The sequence below is a fragment of the Empidonax traillii genome, unplaced genomic scaffold, assembly GCF_003031625.1.
Source record: "Empidonax traillii isolate 1590-97213 ecotype Southwest subspecies unplaced genomic scaffold, ASM303162v1 scaffold20:size5563877, whole genome shotgun sequence".
NCBI lineage: Eukaryota > Metazoa > Chordata > Aves > Passeriformes > Tyrannidae > Empidonax > Empidonax traillii.
In genome coordinates, this window is record NW_020955213.1 from 4,803,034 (window position 1) to 4,823,366 (window position 20,333).

General features: G+C 42.8%; 1 protein-coding gene and 1 long non-coding RNA gene across 2 annotated transcripts; both read left to right on the plus strand.

The window, feature by feature from the left end:
• The first annotated feature begins 6,701 nt into the window (after positions 1-6,701).
• On the plus strand, positions 6,702-8,140 carry LOC114065819. The gene is made up of 3 exons (XR_003573053.1): positions 6,702-6,749; positions 7,125-7,177; positions 8,108-8,140. It is a non-coding gene; the product is annotated as an uncharacterized LOC114065819 (long non-coding RNA).
• A 334-nt stretch (positions 8,141-8,474) lies between these two features.
• Positions 8,475-19,769, plus strand: ADGRG4 (adhesion G protein-coupled receptor G4). Its single transcript, XM_027899974.1, has 12 exons — positions 8,475-8,481; positions 9,317-9,465; positions 10,390-10,522; positions 10,998-11,116; positions 12,142-12,352; positions 13,508-13,673; positions 13,794-13,943; positions 14,765-14,887; positions 16,490-16,535; positions 17,404-17,507; positions 18,872-18,993; positions 19,303-19,769. The coding sequence occupies exons 3-12, from the start codon at positions 10,395-10,397 to the stop codon at positions 19,643-19,645; spliced, it is 1,512 nt and encodes a 503-aa protein (XP_027755775.1). The 5' UTR covers positions 8,475-8,481; positions 9,317-9,465; positions 10,390-10,394; the 3' UTR covers positions 19,646-19,769.
• Positions 19,770-20,333: the final 564 nt, after the last annotated feature.

The following is a 20,333-nucleotide window of genomic DNA, read 5'->3' on the forward strand; positions in this document are numbered from 1 at the left end:
GGCAGTCCTGCCAGCTGTACATCCCACAGGAATTTTCCTATGTTGGACAAACCCACAGCAATTGACTTCTTACCCTTTTGGGCCCTGCAGCTGCTGGCAAGTATGGCTGAAGATGGCTGCTGCATTTTCGTGTGCTGTAATGAATTACTCACTGCTTGAGTGGTAACTGAGTAGCTACGCACACCTCTCTACGTCCCCTAAAACTCTGCCACAGATCCTCTACAGTGCCAGCACTGGCCATGGATTTCATGAGGCTTTAAGCTGAAGGAGGTTTGATTTAGATTAGATACTAGAAAAAAATTCTTCATTCTTAGGGTGGTGAGGCACTGGAACAGGTTGCCCAGAGAATCTGTGGATGCCCCATCCCTGGAAGTGTTCAAGGCTGTGTTCAAGTTGTATGGGGCTTGGAGAACGTGGACCCTACACCTGAACTCTGTGTTGATTCCTATTTGGCATGTCTTGAGGACTTCAACTTTTCCTTTGCAAAGTTAAACTCATGTTCTCTTTACTGGTAGTGTGGGTGGTCTCAATTAAATTTCAAAGGCAGCAGAAACTAGAAATAGAAGAAAGTTTTAATTTTTAAAATCATCATTCAGGGAGGAACCCAAATGAGTCCATATGGCAGCTTTTTCTTTGGAAGTGACACTTCATTTTCCTTCTTTACTCTTTCCCAATGCTGTTTGCTTGCAGAAACACAGGATCTGCATGGAGAACGACTGGATCTACTGGGAAGAAATGATAAATATGTGTCCCTGGTCAACTTCAGCATCCCTCAGCTCTGTCAGTTCACGGTGTGCATTGACCTAAACCGGACTGCCAATGTCAGCTCGTGGGCAGCATTTTCCTATGACACTAACACTACCTCCACTGACATCAGTGACTTAGAACTCGGGCTCTCTGGAGAAAACAAGCACCTGAGACTGTATCTTTTTGGCACCAGACGAGACATTGAGATCAACCTGGCCCTTTTTGTGTGGTACAGTGTGTGCTGCTTGTGGGACAGCAGGAAACAGCTGCTGGAGGTCTACTGCAATGGGAACCTCGTGCACAGCGAAGCCCTGGGCGGTGCAGGGTGCCTGAAACCCAACGGCAGCCTGGTGCTGGGCCACCTGCACAAGAGAAGGGATGGCTTCATCGTCAGGGTCAGCAACAGCTTCATCGGCAGCTTGTACTACTTCCAGCTGTGGGACCGTGTGCTGGGTCAGGAGGAGCTGCTGGGCTGTGCCATGGGCAGCACTGTCAGCTGGAAGGAGCAGTTCTGGAACTTGAGCAGCGTCCCCCCCATCATGGACCATCACCTGCGCTGTGGTGAGTCTGCGGTGTTTTGTCTTCTTGGGGCTTGTATGTGGCTGGGGATCACACTTGGAGTGGGGAACCCTCCACTGCTCAGGGTTGTCTAATGCCCTCTGAGTCACTGCTGCTGAGATGGAGACCAGGGTGGGCAGAGCTGTGGCCGTGCTTATGACATTGCCTGCTCACCCCACGCAGGCTCTTCTTGATTCAGAGGTTGTGGATGAGGTAAAGCTGGCAGGGACAAGATCTGCCTCTGAAATCCCCGTAAGATCAAAGCCTCCATTCAGTGTTCCCAGGCTTTCATTTTTCAAGAAAAATAACCTGGATGAATTTGAGCATCTTTTTAGTGGGACAAAGCATGTAGAGAAAGGCTTTCAATGGTCAAAGCATTCTTGCCCTCTAAATAGTCCTCAAGAACCAGGTGATTTTCTCCAGTTAGGATTCTCCAGTGCAGCCTGAATAGGACATTCAGTCTGCAAAACGTTGGCCCAAATATTCAAAGGTTATCAGCAAAGAGAGACAGCAGCAAGTCTCACAAGTGATGGACTATACCAACTGGCACCGAGGCTTCTTTCACCTATGATGCCATGAACCGCTGGATCCACTCTGTGATCCACTCTGGGAGGAGGGTTACTACAGTCTGACATCTTGCTAAGAACAATGACCAAGATGACTGTTGGGAAGTAACAGAGATGTTATTAAAACCTAATCATGTTTGAGAATCCGTCGTGTGTCAGATCCTGGCAAGGCCTTTGCTTCCACTATAAATCTACTCCTTACTTTAATTAACTGGAATTCACGAGCGAGCTGTAGCACAGGGGCATGCTGATGATACACGAGGTAGGGATAACAGTGAGCAGTGTAAACACGTATTGAGATTGATGTCCCATCTGTCAGACAGGGGAAGCTGCACCTGGCTCTACTTCATGTGGATTGTCCATATGGGGTCATACACATTGAGTCTACGTGAGACAATCTGAAGCATCCATGTAGGAAGCAGTTGTGCCAAAGTGTGGCTATGTAATGAAATGTCATAAGGAAGTGCCATGCCAATACCAGTGTCATATCTGAGATTGTTACTTATGCCCAACAACGTTCTCTAGCTGCAAGGTTTACCTCCTGTGTTTATATGTGTTGTTTATGGATGTTTTATGTTGCATTGCTTGGTTATGCAGTTGTGATGTGCAGTTGGGCAGCCTGCTTTGTTTTGGAAATTCCACATCATCTTTGGGAAGCCAGGGCTCATTTAGGCAAAGTGAGTGAAACTTCTCACATGAACATAGGCAGAGGGAACCTTAAGAAGGTGTGTTGGCTTTTCTAAGTGCTATAATTATTGTAGCAATTGCATTGGCTTTGCTTGATGGTAGAAGTAAAGTTATTGTTCTGCCTTCGCTTTTTTCCCAGAGATCTTTAAGATAATCCTTTGTTTTTCCAGCTCAGCTGGGTCTTTGCTAAAAGTGTAGAAGTAAAAGTGTGTTCTCATTCTCTCACTGACTCAGTCTTCATCTCTTCCTCCCCCTGCCTCACCCACACACTGCTTTCTGATTTTCTTCTTGATTTTAAATAATCCTGGAAAGGGATGAATATTCAAAATCTGAAAATGACTGCTAATAATATAGAAATATATTTATTGCAGTTTTCTTATTGGCTAGTCTAATTTCCGCTGCTTGTCTATTGGAAACCATACATATTTACAGGTTGCCAAATAAACCTTTTATTAAATTATCGAATTAAAATCCTTGGCTAGGACTTAAAAAAATCAGTGGCACAGTATTCTTGTAGCTTCAGATCTCATCTGTCATCATGCCTTAGTCCTCGTTTCGTGAATGGAATATTAATTAAAGCAAGCTATTAATTAAAGCAAATGAAGTTATGGGATGCAGGTGGCCAGTCCCACACCTGCTTGCTGGTAATGATCCCTGACATGTGAGAATAAACAGATTTCTTTTTTCTTCAGGTGATAATGAGAAGGAGAAAGACATAAATTGTAATCCGTGCAGTTGTAATTATGCTTCATTTGTCAGGAGGTTGAAACATCATTCTGAGTTACATCCCTGATCAGAATGGGTTTGGGGTTTTGTTTGGATCTTTTTCTGGTTTATTTTGTTTTGTTTTTTTTTCCCTAGCGGATTTTTCTGATTCATCCTGCCTGACTCTGGATGCTATCATATATCACCCCTGTGCAATATTTTTTGAAACATTACACTGATAACAACAAGAACAGAAGCCTGTAATCACACAGCTCTGTGCAGATTCCTCCAGCCTGGAGAGGATCTGCAGCAGTCAGGGGGACAAGTTAAGCCCCAGATGTTCAAACAGTTTGGGATATGGCTTGATAAATCATAGCAAAACATCATGCTCATAGTTCTGTAGGAAAGAAATATTTATTCCACTGGTAGGTTGTGTCTATACAGCATTGGCCCTTCTGTGTTCTCATCACACTTCCTCTGTGGCAGCGGTTCTTAAAAAAAGCTTATAACAAGACACTCATTTAATGTCAGTTTGAAAAGAGGCACACATTATTTGTAACATTACACTGGGGCTCACAAAACCATCTCTGCAGCTTCACACCACAGGGAGGCATACAGGTTTCCATTGGAAGTCTAAGCTGTGGAATTAAAGTCCCTGGGAATGCTGGAATATCTGCCTCTCTCCAGCACTGACGGCCAGGTCCTCTGGGTTTTGCTGTCAGGGTATTCTCATGGTAGTATGTGCTTGTGCACACATGCTGGAGGAAAAAGCACATCCCCTTAGCTCCAGGTTCCTCTGTTTTCTTTTGAGGAGTTGGTTTCCTTTGTCTCTAGGGCTTTCAATTCAGTAGATGCTTCTGGCCTCTTGTCTGCCAAACAGTGTTAGTGTTGGTAAGAGCTCTGTGCATGGAACACCAAGGTCTGTCTTGCAGCTCAGTGAACTAAGCCTGAGGATCTTTTTCCAAATAAAGAATCAGCAAATGCCCATTATGTCAGGCCATATTTCTGACCTACTGCAGGCAATGGATTTGAAATGGCAATGTGGTGGCTTGCTCCTGGACTTGCTAGTGTTTTTATGGAAAAGTAAAACAAAGTAGATTAGGTCTCTGATTCCCAAAGTTTACTACTATCTCAGATGCAAAAGGCTGAGTAAAGAGGAGGGATGTCCAAAGGCAAACCTAAGATTCATCAAGCATGGGAAAAGCAGGCTTGCTATTTTTACAGCTTTCTGCACGCCTGGCAGCAACAGGGACTGTGCTCCACCAAAGCAGGTCGCTGGACAGTTTGATCTTTGGAACAGCTGGTGCATCTTTCCTGTTCCCCATCCTTCTGTCTCCAGACGTGGGGGAGCCTCCTGCCTCAGCTCTCCACCAGCCCTGAGCACGTTACCTCTGCTGAGGAAACCACAGGGGCTGAAGCCATCATCTCCTAGATCATGAGGTGACACCAAAACACAGACTGGTACCTCAGAGGAGCATTTGGAGGCTGAAGGTCTGAGCTGAAGACTGAGGGGTCTGAGCTGAAAACCGAAAGGTCTGAGCTTATTCCGCAAGAGCCAACCTTGGAGAGACAACTCAGAGCTGGACTTCAGTCACTTTATTGTCCCCTTGTTTCAGTTTGACTCTGTGCTGAGTTCACAGCCTGTCACTTAGTGCAAAGTGGAAAATCAATTGTGTGTCCAGGAAGCAGAAGCTTGTGTACTGTAGGGTGCCTGCTCAGAAGGGGCTTTTGACTTTGGATGTCCTTTGAACTTCACAAGATAATTTGAAGTCATTTAGGATAAAAATAGGAGACTTCAAGTTGTTTCTATTATTGTCCATGGATATATTGCCACTGATTTGAGTGAGTCAGAGATGGGCTGTTATATTTCAAGCATGGGTGACTCTCCTTACCTTGAACTACTGTTGAGAAAAACAATGTTTTATGAAGCATGGTCTTATCCTGCTTATTTCTGACCACACTCCTTATTCACAGACATTTGGCTTTGCATTCATATGTTAAGTTTATTTCTCTTAGTCAGAGCTAGAATGTCAAGTCTCTGACAGTCATTCAAGTGAAGTAAAAAACACAAATTACCAGCCTAGCAAGGAAATGGTACTTCTAGGGCAAAATGTTGTGATCCTGCTTTTCTTTCAGCACCAAAGCTTGTAATGTTACACAGTGATTCAGTTCACTGCAATTTTCTGTAGTACATGTGACAAACATCACCTGTTTTGTCCCTGTCTGCCTAGTGATGTGGCAGATTGCATGTGAAATGAAAAGTCAAATCTGGCTTGACAAGGTGATTCACTTCAAGGAAAATTAGCTACAAATGAATTCTTGGAATTCTTTACTTTGAAAACAACAAACAGGATGGCCAGCATTTATGATGGGAATCATTATGCCAGGTTATCATTCAGCCAGAGACCATGAATATCAGTGTTCCTCTCACAGGCATTACTGCATGTTACTCCTTTAGCACTCAGTGTGTGACCAATGCCTTTCTCTGAAGGCTGGCACAGCTTACACAGGCAAGAAGGGAACACAGAAAACCGCCCTTCAACACAGGAATTGAAAAAAGATAATGGCACATAAGCTCTGGTCTTCCCTGGGATCTAAACCCTGCAAATCCTGTTTTCTACCTTGTTATGCTGTAGTTACCTCTGGAGAAATTTAAAAAAAAAAAAATAAACAACAAACATGTTGGTGTATTTTCCCTTTTGCCTTCATCCTGCAGAGGTCTGTGGAACCACAGCAGCTCCTTGTTACAATGACCTTCGCTGAAGAACTCAAACCTCTCTCTCACCTAGACTATTCTCTTCCTTACACTTTTGCCAATATGAATTCTTAGGCCTTTTATTGTTCTTTCCAGCAGGTTTGAGGAAAGCATCATCAACAAGAGCTCCTACACTGCCCCCTTTACCTCCGACCAGTAGCACCAAGGGTGTCATTCCAGGTAAGTGTTCGACAGCGACATTTTAAATGCTGTTGTGGTCATCACTGACACTGATTGACACTGTAGATGTGACAGTCTAAGACTCAGACACATTTTCAAGCCACTGCTGCTTAGCAAGGTGTCCCATGTCAGCAGAGGCTCCTGTCTCTCCTGTGCACTCTCAGATCTCAGGAAAAGCCAAGATCGTGCCCACTCAGATATGAACCACAACTCAGTTGTTAAGCTGTGATGACATGACCATGTGTTTGGGCCCTTGAGCTCTTCAATAAAATTTCTAGCAACGCAGCAGTAATCTAAACTTGGACACTTGCAGTCTGGGATATCCCAGAGGGCTTTGGTGACCATGGGAATGGGAAAACAGCTGTGGCTCTGCAGAGGGATGTGGACATGGGAAGGGGAGCAGGCACCTTCTGTGCAAAATACAGGATTCATTTCACCTGTGTTCTCTCCTTCCAGTCACCTTCTTCAACGTTCACATGAACTTTTCTCTTTTCTACAACACCAAGAGAGCTCCTGATTACTATGATGCAAGGAAGCTTCTTGAACACTGGGTGAGTAGCTTGCTTTTCTCATTTTCCTGTGTTTTTGGCAAATATCAGATGAGGAGGAGAGCTGGCAGAATCATAGAATAGTTTGGGTTGGGAGAGACCTCTAAAGGTCATCTAGTCCAACCCCAGTGTACAGAATGCAAACTGTTGGGACAACACAGAAATGTAACAATATTGTGGTGTTTCAGAATCATGTTATCCAATGCTTTCTTAACAGGATAAAATGAAAGTCTGAAGGAAGGGAAAAGTGTTAAAACTTTCCAAAAATTCCTAAGTATGTTAATCAGGATTTAGAATTTTGATGACAATTCTAAATTTACAAGCAGCTCTACTAAAAGTATTGATAAATCAAGTTAATAAAAACATTTTTTTTTCCAGTTTAGTATAATCTTTGGCGGAGAAGAATTCATTGTGACAAACTTTAAAATCAGGTAAGGTTCTGGCTGTGTAGTGGTGTCACCTTGACCCTCTGTCCTTTTAGCAGCCAGATTCCAAATACCCATTTCACAACTGACCAGCCCTTGACAAGGGTGGAAACTAAACCCCCAGGTCTGCACAACTTCCAGCATGTTGGACACCCACACCTTGTTCACTGGGGTCGTTCACCTGAAAATATGTATCTTGCCCAATGCAGGGCAAGGAGCTGCTCCAATCTGAGACCTCATCTTTGCCCATTTATATTGGTTCGTGACCAAGATGAAACCTTTGCTGCCTCTGCAGTGTGTGAGTGGTGACTCCAGTGGGATGATGTATCTGGTGTCACCCTGGCTATTCAAAAAGCAGAGAAATTGGTACTTGCAAGAGATGGAAAGTAGGGCAAAGTGCTGGTACCTGCAGGGTTCACTCACATTAGTGTTGCTGAAGCCTCATTTCAGTGATTACATGTGAGTGCAAAGGACTCCCCTATTTCGTACTTTTTAGCCCAATCCAGCTGTATTCATCCCCAAACTGTGAGCAGCTAAGAGAGTATTTTAGTAAGTTGTAGAAGTATCACTTGTACAGACATGAAGTTTTGTCTTTTGTGCCTATTTTGACTTCCTACTTCTCTGACTTTTACAGTTACTGCTTGCTTTACAAATGACAATACACTAACCCATTGCACTGTTCACATGGAGTAAATCCAATTTGGAAAACCCTAAGGGAAGGGTGGGTCCCATTCTGGAAGAAGAGTTTTTTGTCAGAGTGCATCTCTGTTGGTCTTGGTGATTTCTGTAGATACATCCATGCTGAATTCAAGATGACTTCTCTGCTGCAAAGTCTGGCTCATTGTGGTCAGAAGCTATTTTAGGTGATGGCAGAAGGGGGGGAGTGTTATATTTATATGCTACTGTGGAATATTTTCTATTCTCTTTTGCTTGCAGGGGTAATTATCTACAAAGCGGTGCCTATAAGAGGACTCATGTATGTAATTTGCTATTTTCTGATTTAAATAATTACTTTCTCTTATCCTCTGCATATGGGATATAGTAGTTGCAGGGTCTAAATGCTGATAGTATTGTGTTTTGTTGAAATTACTGAATCATCCTGATGGACCTCTAGCAGTACTGTGAAACAAAGGCTGTTCTATGGAGTCAGGTTCCAGTAACACTTACAGGCTCCATTTTAATGAGAACATTGAGTTTGTGCTGATTGCTTTCCTTAAAATCCAATTTGTGCCCGTTGATTCTAACCAGCTTCTAACTTTCTGTGTCCCTCTATGTGACCTGAAGGGGAAGGTAAAGCGGATGTCACAAAGGTAAGACCCAGAGTTGTGTGAACTGGGTTTCCATAGTTCATATTGATTTCATGTTTAGGGTGAGGAGGAATTATACCCCTCCGTGGCTGTTTGAGCTTCAGAGTGACCAGAAAACCACACATGGAGTAATGCTTGGCTTGGGGAAATGCATTTGAGCATCCAAGGTTTCCATCTCATACCCTGAATCTTGGGAGGCTCAAAGTGCTTCCATGGCAGGCTGTGAGGTTTGTGCTGCACTGTAAGAGCAGGCTGTGAGCAGTGTCCTTCAATGGGGCCAGTAAGTGGACAGTGCCCAAAGGGATACCAGGATGAATCCAGCACCTCTTCTGTAGGAAATCCTGATTGTCTTCTGACTCCAGGCCAGGAGGAGGGGGAGCTGGGTTCCCATCACCTTCAAGGGGTTGCAAATGGTTTAGAAAGGCCTCGAGGAGTGGGGGACAACTGTGTGGAGACAGGAGTGAATTGGAAACATATGAAACATCCCAACCCTAAGGAAATCTCACTCATTAGCCCTCAGTTAAATCAGAGGTCCACTGAGGTGCTCCACCCTTGGCTTCTTTCTGCCGTGTCTGAAGCCACTCAATGAGAGGTACTGTCTTTCCAAACCATTTGGAATCAGCAATCCCAGTCACTTAGCACAATAGCTGTTCTGAGGAGGAAAAGCTGGAATCCATCAGAGATCAAGAAAGGGGTTAGTTAAATCTCAGTTTTCCAGGGAGCCATGGAGTCTTCCACCTCTGTGTGGACACAGGGTTTTATGATTGGCTCACTCCAAACTTTAAATGTTGTGAAACGTTACTAATATGGCATCCTTGTTTGTGTCTTCTATTTGTAGCTACTTCTGCAAGGCAATTCTAAAGGCCACATCTCTGGAAATACAGGAAGTGCTGAGTCTCAGGATCAAACAGCTGTTGAATGACACATACAAAGAGGGACCACTATCCTTATATGTGAAACCTGAAGATGTGGCTGTGAAATCAATAGGTATTATTTCACTAAAACCTCATTGGAAATCACACGCTTTGTAAATCTGTCTGTAAGTGTTTTATCAAATTTAAATTTTGTGGAGAGTTTAGGCTAGAAAATATCCTTAACAAGTAGCCAGACTGACCTCATCTGATGCACAAGCTGTAGAACGTCATGTAGTGGCAGCAAGATAACTTGTGTTCCAGCCAAATGGAGGTAAGGTAAACTTGAATCCTGGTGCCAAGGCAGGTCTGAGCACCTTTGCAATGAAGGCAAGGTCAGGCTGATTCAGCTACAAATCTGGGAGCCCCTGTTGGTAGCCAGTGCTCCAGGGACACCAAAGCCATACACTCAAACCAAACTCACTGCCATTTGTGTAATATCTGTGCATATTGGACCAAACCTCAGGTGGTAAACAAAACTTTCTTGGTTTGGTTATAATCTCTGCTGCTCTTTAAAATACAGAAGTAAGACAGAGGTAAGAGCTGACAGACCATATCTGAAATTTAAACAACATTTTATACCGACAACTTACAAAATACCAGTTGCAGATGATGAAACTACGAGCCTGGAGGAAAGACACTGATGGGATAATGAGGGGCAGTGTGAAAGCACCTTCAGATAGATTAGAGAAGCCTGCAGGATGTGCTGTCATCGAATATGGTTTGTGATGCTGGAAATTAACACTGTACCTGAGAACTGACCTTGTCAAACAAAAGAGAAAAAGACTGTAGAACAAGAGACAAAATATCTAAACAAATCTAAACAAAACACTTTCTTGCAGATAGTGAACTCGTAAAATACTCCTATGCAGACTGCAAATCACAGCTCATTCCCATCAGGAAATGAGGTCCACAGAACAGTTGGATTCCTGTGTGTCAGAGGGAACTTCTTTTTGACTATGAAATCTTTTTAAAGAGCTTTTATGTATTTCCTCCTCAGCATTGATGGATTGCCCAGAAAGCTTTTCACACACAAGGTACAAGGGGAATTATTCCTGGCCACTAACAAGTCCAGCCTCCGAAGTAGATGTCAGCTGCAGGAAAAACCCTCTGCAATCTGCTCAGAGGAGCTGGTGAGCAATGAGATCATCTTGTTTTTGTTTCTCCATGAAAAACAGGAGGCAGCACCAGGCTTTGTGATGGTAAACCAGGTGGCAGTCTGGCATGGCATGGCAGTGCCGTGCCAAGGAGGATGCAAAGGACACGGGGCTGTTCCTGCACGAGCTGCAGGAAGAGGGACTCTGGCATCACTCCCATCACCTGCAGCCTCCTCAGGACTTTCTGCTTGGGCAGGGAGGAGAAACACAAGCACTGTAGCATTTTGTGCCATCTTTTCACGGCTCCCTCCCCTCCAAGGTGCATTTCAGAGGGCTCTGGCATTTGGGCTCTGCTCCCACTCTGCTGAAAAAGTGCTAAAGTCAGATCTGACTTGCAAGTCCATATAATGTTGGGCTAATGAATTATATTCTTAGTTACCTGAGTGGGAAATATGAGGAACATCATTATTTATATTTTTCTGTAACAATGTACATTGTTTTAATTTTTCAGTGCAATTAGTATTGAACTAGAGCAAGCTTTTTGGAAGAAACCAAACATGACTAGATGTAAACTACTGGAAAAACTTCCAAATAATATTTTAGGCCTCCAGGATATCAAGATAACAGAAGGTAAGGCACCAGATACTTCAGTGACACAGTGAGTCACAGTAAAATAGTTTTACTCAGATAATGCTTATTACATCTGAACAAGGGAAGAGATAAGATTATTTTACGTGCATCCTGCTCATCTTAAAGGCGTTTAAATGTCAAAGAATTTTGCAAGTGCTTCAAAATTCTCTAGCTATCACTTTGAAGATTTGTCTCAAATCCTACACTTTGATTTAGAACTAGCAAATAACCAATGAATAATGTGGAAGGTTTTGCCTGTTTATACCCTCTCTGTTACCACATCAAAGTAGTTCATAATATCTCATACAAAGAAGCACAAATCAGTGTCTGGAATTGAAAAGCTGGTGCTGTGGTTCATGTAAGTGATAAGGAGACATTTACCACATGGTCATATCTTTTTTAAGCTATGCCAAACAGTGCAAGCTGTTTGAATGGTGAACAAACCCAATTCCATGGCTTATCCACCTCCTCAGCAGTGCATCAAATAGTAGATCATTGAAAGATATCTGCAGCTGCACACAGTCTCTCTGACTCCCAGGGTGTAAAACTCTGCTTCTATAAAAAAATAGGATGATGAGATGATGAATGGCAAATACATTTTTTCAAATGTTACCATTCAGAATTTGCTTTTGCTACTGTACCAGCATTTGGGGAGAGGGGAGGATCTTGTCTAATTTGGAACTCACAGGTGCTTGTAAACATGGCAAAAGTTAAAGGTAAATATTATTTACAGATAGTATTTATAAACCAAAAGCAGGTGACAACATTCGTATGAAAAAGACACTATTTTCTTCCTTTAACTGAGATATCTAGATTTTACTTTGAAGGTTTTGCCAGTTTCATTGACACGTTGAGGGCTTATTGACTTGTTCTTAGGACATAATTTCATAATAGATCAGGAGCACTATGACCATATGGAAAGAGAGGAGAATTAAATTAACTCCTGAATTTAACATAGAGATATGTAGCTGTATAGCCAGAGAGACCTATGCCACATAAATCATCTCTGCTTCCTTTTTTTTCAGAGAATGCACAAGATGTTATACAGCATATTTTATACCTCTTGCCAGATGCAACACTGCATGTGGAAGAATTAGAAATCATTGCAAGTAAAATTTCTGATATTGTACAGCTTGCAGATGTGAGCATGACACTTGCAGAGACTGCATTGTCTATACTAGACTATATTTTGCTGCAAGAAATAGAAGATCAGAACATTAGAAAAATAACCAATAGGTAAGTAAGATAACTTGCTCAGAGCAGGGTTCCTGAGCTGAAATGGCACCACGGAACTAATTCATTCACTCTACTAAAATATAACCACGAGATTTAGCAATTTCTGTACTTGGATCTTAAACTTGTTTGTGGTTCTTAGCAGCAGAAATTGGTTATTGCGTTGTCAAAGGTGCTTTTACCGGAACCATCATAGTGTTGTTCCCTGTGGGCATCCAAACCTGGAGGCAGAGCAGGGACTGCCCAGCTGACACCTCCTCTCACAGGTGATGTCTGTGGCTCAGCAGTGAGGTCTGTTGACAGGGCAGCCTGGAGACACCAATCTCTGTCACCCCTCTACCCGTGCTGATAAAGACTTTTCAAACACAGCTATGCAATGCTAAATTAGAAGTTCTGGGTGGAGCATGGCTATGCCACAGCCCAGTTGTTTCCAGTGGGCAACTTGGCATTGCTTTTCCAAACTCTGCAAGGAGGAGTAGCCTAAAATAGCCTAGAAAATCTGTCAGAGAGAAAGCACTGGGTAGCTTCGTGATCCTTTGGGCTGTGTGCTCTCTCTTCCAAGCCTATCACACTGCAGTGTGTGGAGTGGGGGTGTGATAGCTGCCAGCATGCACCACCTCTGCCTTCTCAAATAAGCTGTGGGGTTTTTCAGGGAAATATCCATTGCTTTGAATTCTCCCCCCATGAAGTGTAAGGTTTTAGGGACAAGGATGTTATTCTTGATCCTTAATGGAGATAGAGTTGGTATTTTGGGGAAGCTGAACTCCAGGCTTTGCAGCTCTAGGGCAGCTGTGGCTGAAAGGGGTCCTGGTGTGTCTGGGATTGATGGTGCATGAAGGTAACGCCAGACCAAAGGACAGGAAGGTTTTCCTTCAGTCTGTTCTGGGAACAGCTGTCTTTCACATTTTCAGTAGAGTTTTATCCCTCCTTGCATACTGCTGAATAGCCTTATGGGAGCCAAACAAGATGCGGAGCTGTCCCTGACTCTTAATACCCATGAGTATTAAACAACCCTAATTTGCTGCTTCCTTTACATTCCAGCCTATTCTGTCTACTTAGAAAAAACCTCACTGATAGTCAGGCCCAGATGTGTCTTTTGAAGCAAGGAGAACATTTCAAGAGATGTATTTTTTTCCCTCCCTGTTGCTTTTGTTGAAGTATCTTGCAGACAACCGAGGAGATTGGCTACAAGGTGACTTACACAGACAGAAATACATCGGTCATTACCTCTTCCTTGGCTCTGTTGGTGTTGCGTCCAGATCCCAGCACATTTGGAGGACTGGCCTTTGGCATCACCTCCTACAACAGAGGTGTGGATCTCCAGGTGAGAGCAAAGTATCACCTCAGAATCATGGAGTAAACCAGACAATCCTCCTGCTCTTCTGACCTGTTGTGTGTTTGACCCGAGGGCAGCAGCTCTGAGCATGTCATCTCTCTCCTGCAGATCAATGTGCAAGAAAACCCTTTCAAAAATGCCTTGGCCTCAGTGTTTTTGCCAAAATCCCTGAAGAACTTCCTCGGGATTGAGCACTGTGACCCAGACAAGCATTCAAAGATCCAGTTTAAGTTTTTTGGCACTACTTCACTTTTTGTGGTAACTACGACTCCCAGAAAACCCAAACACAGCAGGAGTGGGCTCAGCTGTTCCCAGTGCCTACAAAAGAAATCCCAACAGTGTCATCTGTTCCAGGCACAGTTAGCATCAGCCTGATGGAGAAATATGCAGGGAAAATGTACTCAGGCAGCAAAACCTTCTCTGTAGCAAGGATGCTCTGAGAGGTGTCTGTAGACCTTGGACTTTCTGTTCATTTTCTGTAGCTGATGTTATTCTAATCCTTCTGTTATGCAGGAAAAGAGCATACCCTGAATTTCCTCTGATAGTAAGCTCTTGCTTAAGGACCATGCATAGGATATAACAAACATGCAAATAACTTCAAGATTTATATCTCCATTAAAATAACAGCAGCACTGATGTGCAGCATTTAGGATTCTTCTAGTAGTTATTATATTTTCTTTACTCCAGGAGGGGTGGGTATAACCTAAAAGGGAGACATTTCTTTGGAATGGTGGTGCATACAGAGCAATACTTTTCCCACAGAAGAAGCATTCAGAGTCGTGCCTACTGTCTAATGAGCTTAATGATGTACAACTGGATGTTTAAATCTACTGAAACAATTATACAGCTTTCTCAATCCAGCTGATGCATCTGAGGCTCAGTTCTGCTTCAGCTGATGTGGAGACTGTCCCTGAATTGCAGCTAACTACATTTTCTAATGAAGTAACAAGTTTACATCAGGCATCCCATGGGGTTTAGCTGATCAGCATTTCCAAGAAGTACAATTTAAAAAATAAAAAAAAAAAAGGGACCAGGAAGAGCTTGGGTTCTTTTTGCATGGATGTGTTTTTCTCCTGCAGGATGACAGTTTAACGATGGAGAAGCTGAACACTTACGTTGTGAGTGCCAGTGTTGAAAATGCATCAATTCAGAATCTTAATGAGCCCGTGACTGTCACTCTTCAGCACATAGACCAGAACACGGTAAGATGTGTTCCTTTCCTCAGGGATGAGGTGAGGCAGAGCTGATTTCACTCACCCTTACAGTAAACTGGGAAGAGGGAAAATAAGCTTGAAACGCTTTACTGCCTGACCTCTCCATGTTACCTCAAAACCCAAATATTGACAGACCACACAGATCTTGGTGTTTATAAATTCCTGCAGGTTACTAAAGTTTGTGTCTCTGCTCTAAAGCCATGCTTACCAGCACAAGACCCTTTCTTTGTTGTCTTGTTACAATCTGGACAATTTTTTTTCAAGGAATAGCTTATTTGCTAAAAAATAGCAGGACTGAAATGATTTATCTTCACTCTGAATTAAGCAAATTGGTTTAGTCATCAAAAGAAGTAAACTTAAAAAACCCCCAAGACTTTGCAAAGATGTTTTCAAGATTATTTTGCTTAGTTTTGTTTCAAAATTATGTTTCAAAGCTGAAATCTGTTTTATTTTAAATGGTCAAACTTGTTGACTGAGTTTCACCTTAGCATTTCTGGGTTGTCAATGTTTAAGGTCCAGCCTCCACATGAATACATTACAAACCCAGAGCAGAACGAAATTATTCAATAAGATGAATTTGATTAAAGTTCAAGTTAATGAGAGCTTGGAAATGCTGCTTTTATGGAGATATGCTCTTTCCATTCAGTTCTAGCAAATATATACCCAGACATTTTATCTAGATATCCCCTCTCTTCTGTCATTTTTACTCCACCGGACCATCTGGCATCTCTCAGATTTTTTCCCTCGACCTTTTAAAATTATCTTAATTAAATATTTAATGAGTTATCATCCAAACCTACGTCTTTGGCTCTCTGCCTAATTATATTTGACAGTCTACAGATCACACATCTTAACAGCTTATCTGTTAGGCTGGCTTCCTGTAAACTCTGTGGTTTATTAAACTTTATTAATGATATAATAATAATAAAAGTAAATGAATCTGTGCCTTGGGAAAGTTTGCTGCAGCATTATGAGTAATAAACTAGAATGTCCCCAAGAGAGAACATTGCATTGAATATCCATTTACATCTGTTCAGCTCTTACGTGTCTTCCCTGCCTGGTTTCAGAGAGAGGAATCACTGAAAATCTAAAATAAAGGTTTCTTGTGTGGTTTTTTTGTTGTTGTTGTTGGGGTGTGACATCTCAGACACCACATGAAGCCAGTGAGATTAGACACAGAAATTGGTCTATGCTGGACAATTTGTCAGATTTTCTGCTGCCCTTAAAAGACTACAAGGTACTGAAAGATACAGGTAAAACTGGGAAAATCACTGGCTCCCAGGATTTCCCTTGGTAAAGGGAGAGGCAAAAATCGGGACTCTGCTGGTTCAGTGCCACGGATGAGATGCACAATATCCCCGTGGCTCCCCAAGCCCCAGTGTCCAGCAGCCCCTGACCCACAGACCCACTGCAGCACCACCATGCCAAGAGTCAGAGAGCAGTGGGCTCTCCTGTCAAGCAGTGCAGGGGAAGTCAAACCCAGCAGCCTTAGTTACACACCCCAGTCAGAGCAAGAGGCATCGTCTGCAAGTGCAGAGGGCGTAGAGATGTCCTGAATAAATGTCACAACCTCCTCTTCTCTGCTTCCAGGGCAATGCAGCAGTGCACTGTGTCTTCTGGGACTTTGGGAAGAACAGTAAGTGCTGTTTGCTGAGCTGCCACGCTTGCTCTGTCCCCAGCAGCCTTTGGCTCCTTGATGTGACACCTTTGAGACTTCGAGGATGTCCTGTTTCTGTGTTGCTGCTTTGTGTTGTTGGTGGTACCTCAGTAATCAGTGTAAGCCCTGAGGATCTATGTATGGCATAGTACAGTGCTGCAATTATATCAGTAAGAAGCCTTAGCCTTACAAAAAAGCAGAAGTGCAATGAAATGTCTGATGAATTCTCACAGTTGCTTCAGGGAGCTCAGTGGGGGCTTCATTGGGGTCAGGCCTTGAATGTGGCTCATGCCCTCAACAGACACAGAGAGATGACTTTGTATTGGGTTAACTCAGAGCATGTGGGAGAGGCTTGTTCTGCAATTATTAGGGTTCAAAAATATAATTTTTTTAAAATCAGAAGCTTAGCTTCTGAATATGTCTGAATATGAATATTCCCCATAAATAGGGTGATAAATTTAGTCTTACCAGAGAAGATCTGGCTTTTTCAGTGCTACACTCTGCCTAAACAAATCCTCTGCCCTGTACATACGTCTTTCTTTTTGTGTTTCCACATCCTGCAGCACAACCTAGCCCAGCACTAGGTTCTTCTTGCTTTCTATGTGTGCAGACATGTAAATGACTTTAAATATTTCTTCATTCCTCCAAAGGCTTTCATCCAAATTTTGAGATTCTCAGGCAACTACAGAAGATGTGTTCCTGTGTGAAATCTCACTTGTGTGCTGCTAAATGACCCTGCAATCTGTACTAACTTGAGCTCATCTTCACAAACCCTGCATGCTGCAGAGCTATAAATGACTGAGCATGACTAACTCCATTTAAAAATCCTTTTTTCTCTATAACACAGATGGACTGGGTGGTTGGAATACATCAGGGTGTGAAATGGAATATACAGATATGAATTACACAATCTGTTTTTGTAACCATCTTACCCATTTTGGAGTTCTACTGGTAAGTACTCTGTGAATCATCTCCCAGAAAGTCCCGTGGCACTAAACAAAGTCATCTTTAGTTTGGGGGAGAGATGGGAGATTCATGTCTATGCAAGCTGTTAGATAATCTGCAATTTTGCCAAATTCAGTAATAACAAATATAACAGTTATAATAATTTAATGATATGAAGTCCTCTAAATGTCACCTGCTTCAAGGCAATTTCATTTTACAGATGTAGTTTTTACTTCTTCGCAGTGTAACTTAATCAACCTTAATGTGCTATTTACCGCATTGGAAATACTGTGTTAAATTTATTACCTGCCAGTGGCAACTAATGACATTACATCTTTTGGAGTGTTTTATCTATGCTCCATCAGAAAGTGAAGTTTAATACAGATGTGGGAGATGTCTTTATGTATCACCTCTTGTTTCTCTGTAATACAGAGAAAACTGCCTCTAAAAGTAAAATGTCATAAACTGAGATGGCTGCCTGAGAATGGGCTGCAACAAAGGCAAAGTGATAGGCAAGTTCTAAGCAAATTGAGTAGATTAAAATTGTCTAATCCCACAAGGATACAGCCCACAGGATCGGGTATGGCCCCACCTTTGCCTTAGGATGCTTCCCCTAGAGGTCAGCATCACCCTGCTCCACTAGAGGCAAAAACCCTCTCCGGGAGTAAAAGTGTGACTTCACAGGGAGGAATTGAGATGGTTCAGATTTTGGACACTTGCTCAAGTTCCCATTCAAATGAAGAGAATTCAGTTTGATTTTAAGATCACACTCCTCACTACCACTTTAGTAATCAGCACAGCTACAAGTATTCAACATCAGAGATGTGGGTTACTCGTCTGAGGTTCAAAGCTTCACCAAATAGAAGAGAAACTGTGTCAGGGACCAACAAAATTCTCTCAACTTTCCTCCAGAAGCTGTGGAGAAGCAGAGCCCAGTCTGCTAGCTGATTTTGCAGGGGGATGCTTTCTGGACAGGGAGGATCCTCCCACTCTCCAAGACATTTAGCAGATTTGTGCAGTTCACAAGCATGGCAGCTGCCACTGAAACAAAATAGTTTCTCCTACAAAGCAAGCTCCAGAGGAATAATTTTGTCAAGATCCTGGAATCCTTATTAAATTTGTGTTTTCTGAAGGACAGCTTTTCTAGCTTAACAACTCGTTGCTGGATACTTTAAATACTGCATATTTTTTACTAGTTTGTATATTCTGTAGGACTGTACAACAAGAAACACATAAAAATGTTAATGGAAGCCCTCCAAAAGTAGCAGTAAGCAGAACAGGAAATGATTTCTTTTCAGTGTGGAAATGTGTAAAGGAATTTTCTTAATCTGTAGTGGCAAACAACTGTGACTCTTTATCTTGTAACACAGGACTTGGCCCGGACAGAAATAGATGTCACACATGATCACATATTAACTGTGATAAGCTACGTAGGATGTGGTGCTTCTTCCCTTTTTTTGGGAATAACGCTGGTGACATATCTAACCCTTGAGTAAGTCTGATCCTTCTTCTTACACGGCTTTTAATATTTTAGCAATAATGGATTTGCAGCAGCTATAAGAATGTTTGCTAATATTTGATGCTGTAATGCATGGGAGGGAAGATTGAGAGCTGACATTATAAAAATTGCTATATTTTGACCTCTGATAAAATTAGAAGGACCCAAACACTCAATGCTTTAATACAAGCACCAATCTGAACTGTTCAGCAACTTCTATGTTCCTAAATTTCACAGAATCATAGAATGGCTCTACACTGGATGATGCAGCGATAGCCTTGTGGACTTTCCCCTTCTTTTTAGGAAGCTGCGGAGAGACAACCCTTCAAAAATCCTGCTCAACCTTTGTGCTGCACTGCTGATGCTGAACATGGTCTTCCTCACCAACTCCTGGCTGTCCTCATTCAACCAGCCAGGCCTCTGCATCACCATGGCCGTGCTCCTTCACTATTTCCTTCTTGCAGCTTTCACGTGGATGTGCCTGGAGTCTGTTCACTTTTACTTGGCTCTTGTCAAAGTTTTCAATGTTTATGTCCCAAAGTACATCCTAAAATGCTGCATTGCTGGCTGGGGTAAGCAAGCAGATTTCTTCTCCACTTTTGGGCTTGTCACCTTCTCTAAGATTGGGGCATATGTGCAAAAGTAAGTGAGGACACTGAGCTAGCAGAAATGTGATGCACACCCTGAGCTGTAAGGATGGATCTCTCCCCCTGGGCAGGTTCAGCTTAAATTTCTTCTGCTCTGGGAAACATTAGCATAAAGTGCCTGTTGCTCCCTGCACAGTCAAATGAAAAGGTGAACGTGGGTGTAAGGAACTGGTCTCCTACTCCTCCTGTTCTTACAGGAATGATTTATTAGGGTACCTCACGTCAGTGTGTGTGCCTGCGGCAGGATGAGCTGCCCACGGCCTTCACCCTTGCACTGGAGCTGCTCAAAGGTGTTTTTAGCTCCTTCTCCAGGCCCTGTGTCCAGAATACCTGGCATTCTATTCATGATTCCCCCACACAGGGAGGATTTGGCTTTCATTCATTTCTCTCCTGAGGACTTCCCTGGACAAGCATCAGAGGCTTGTCTGGTAGGAACACAACAAAAAGAGCCCATAGGCTGGTTCAGCTGTTAGAAAAGGTGTTATCAGAGGCACTGACCTAGAGCACGGTTTGGTCTGTATTATTTGGGTCACCATTAGATGCTGTTTTAAAGGGGGGTTTGGCTCTTGAATAGTGTGCAGTGTATTGTCATCTCTATCCTCAGATTTGACATTGCATCCAATTGTTCTCGGGGCAGCCATCCATGATGGTGTTGTTGGCAGCAGCTGTTCTCCACAGAAAAGACAG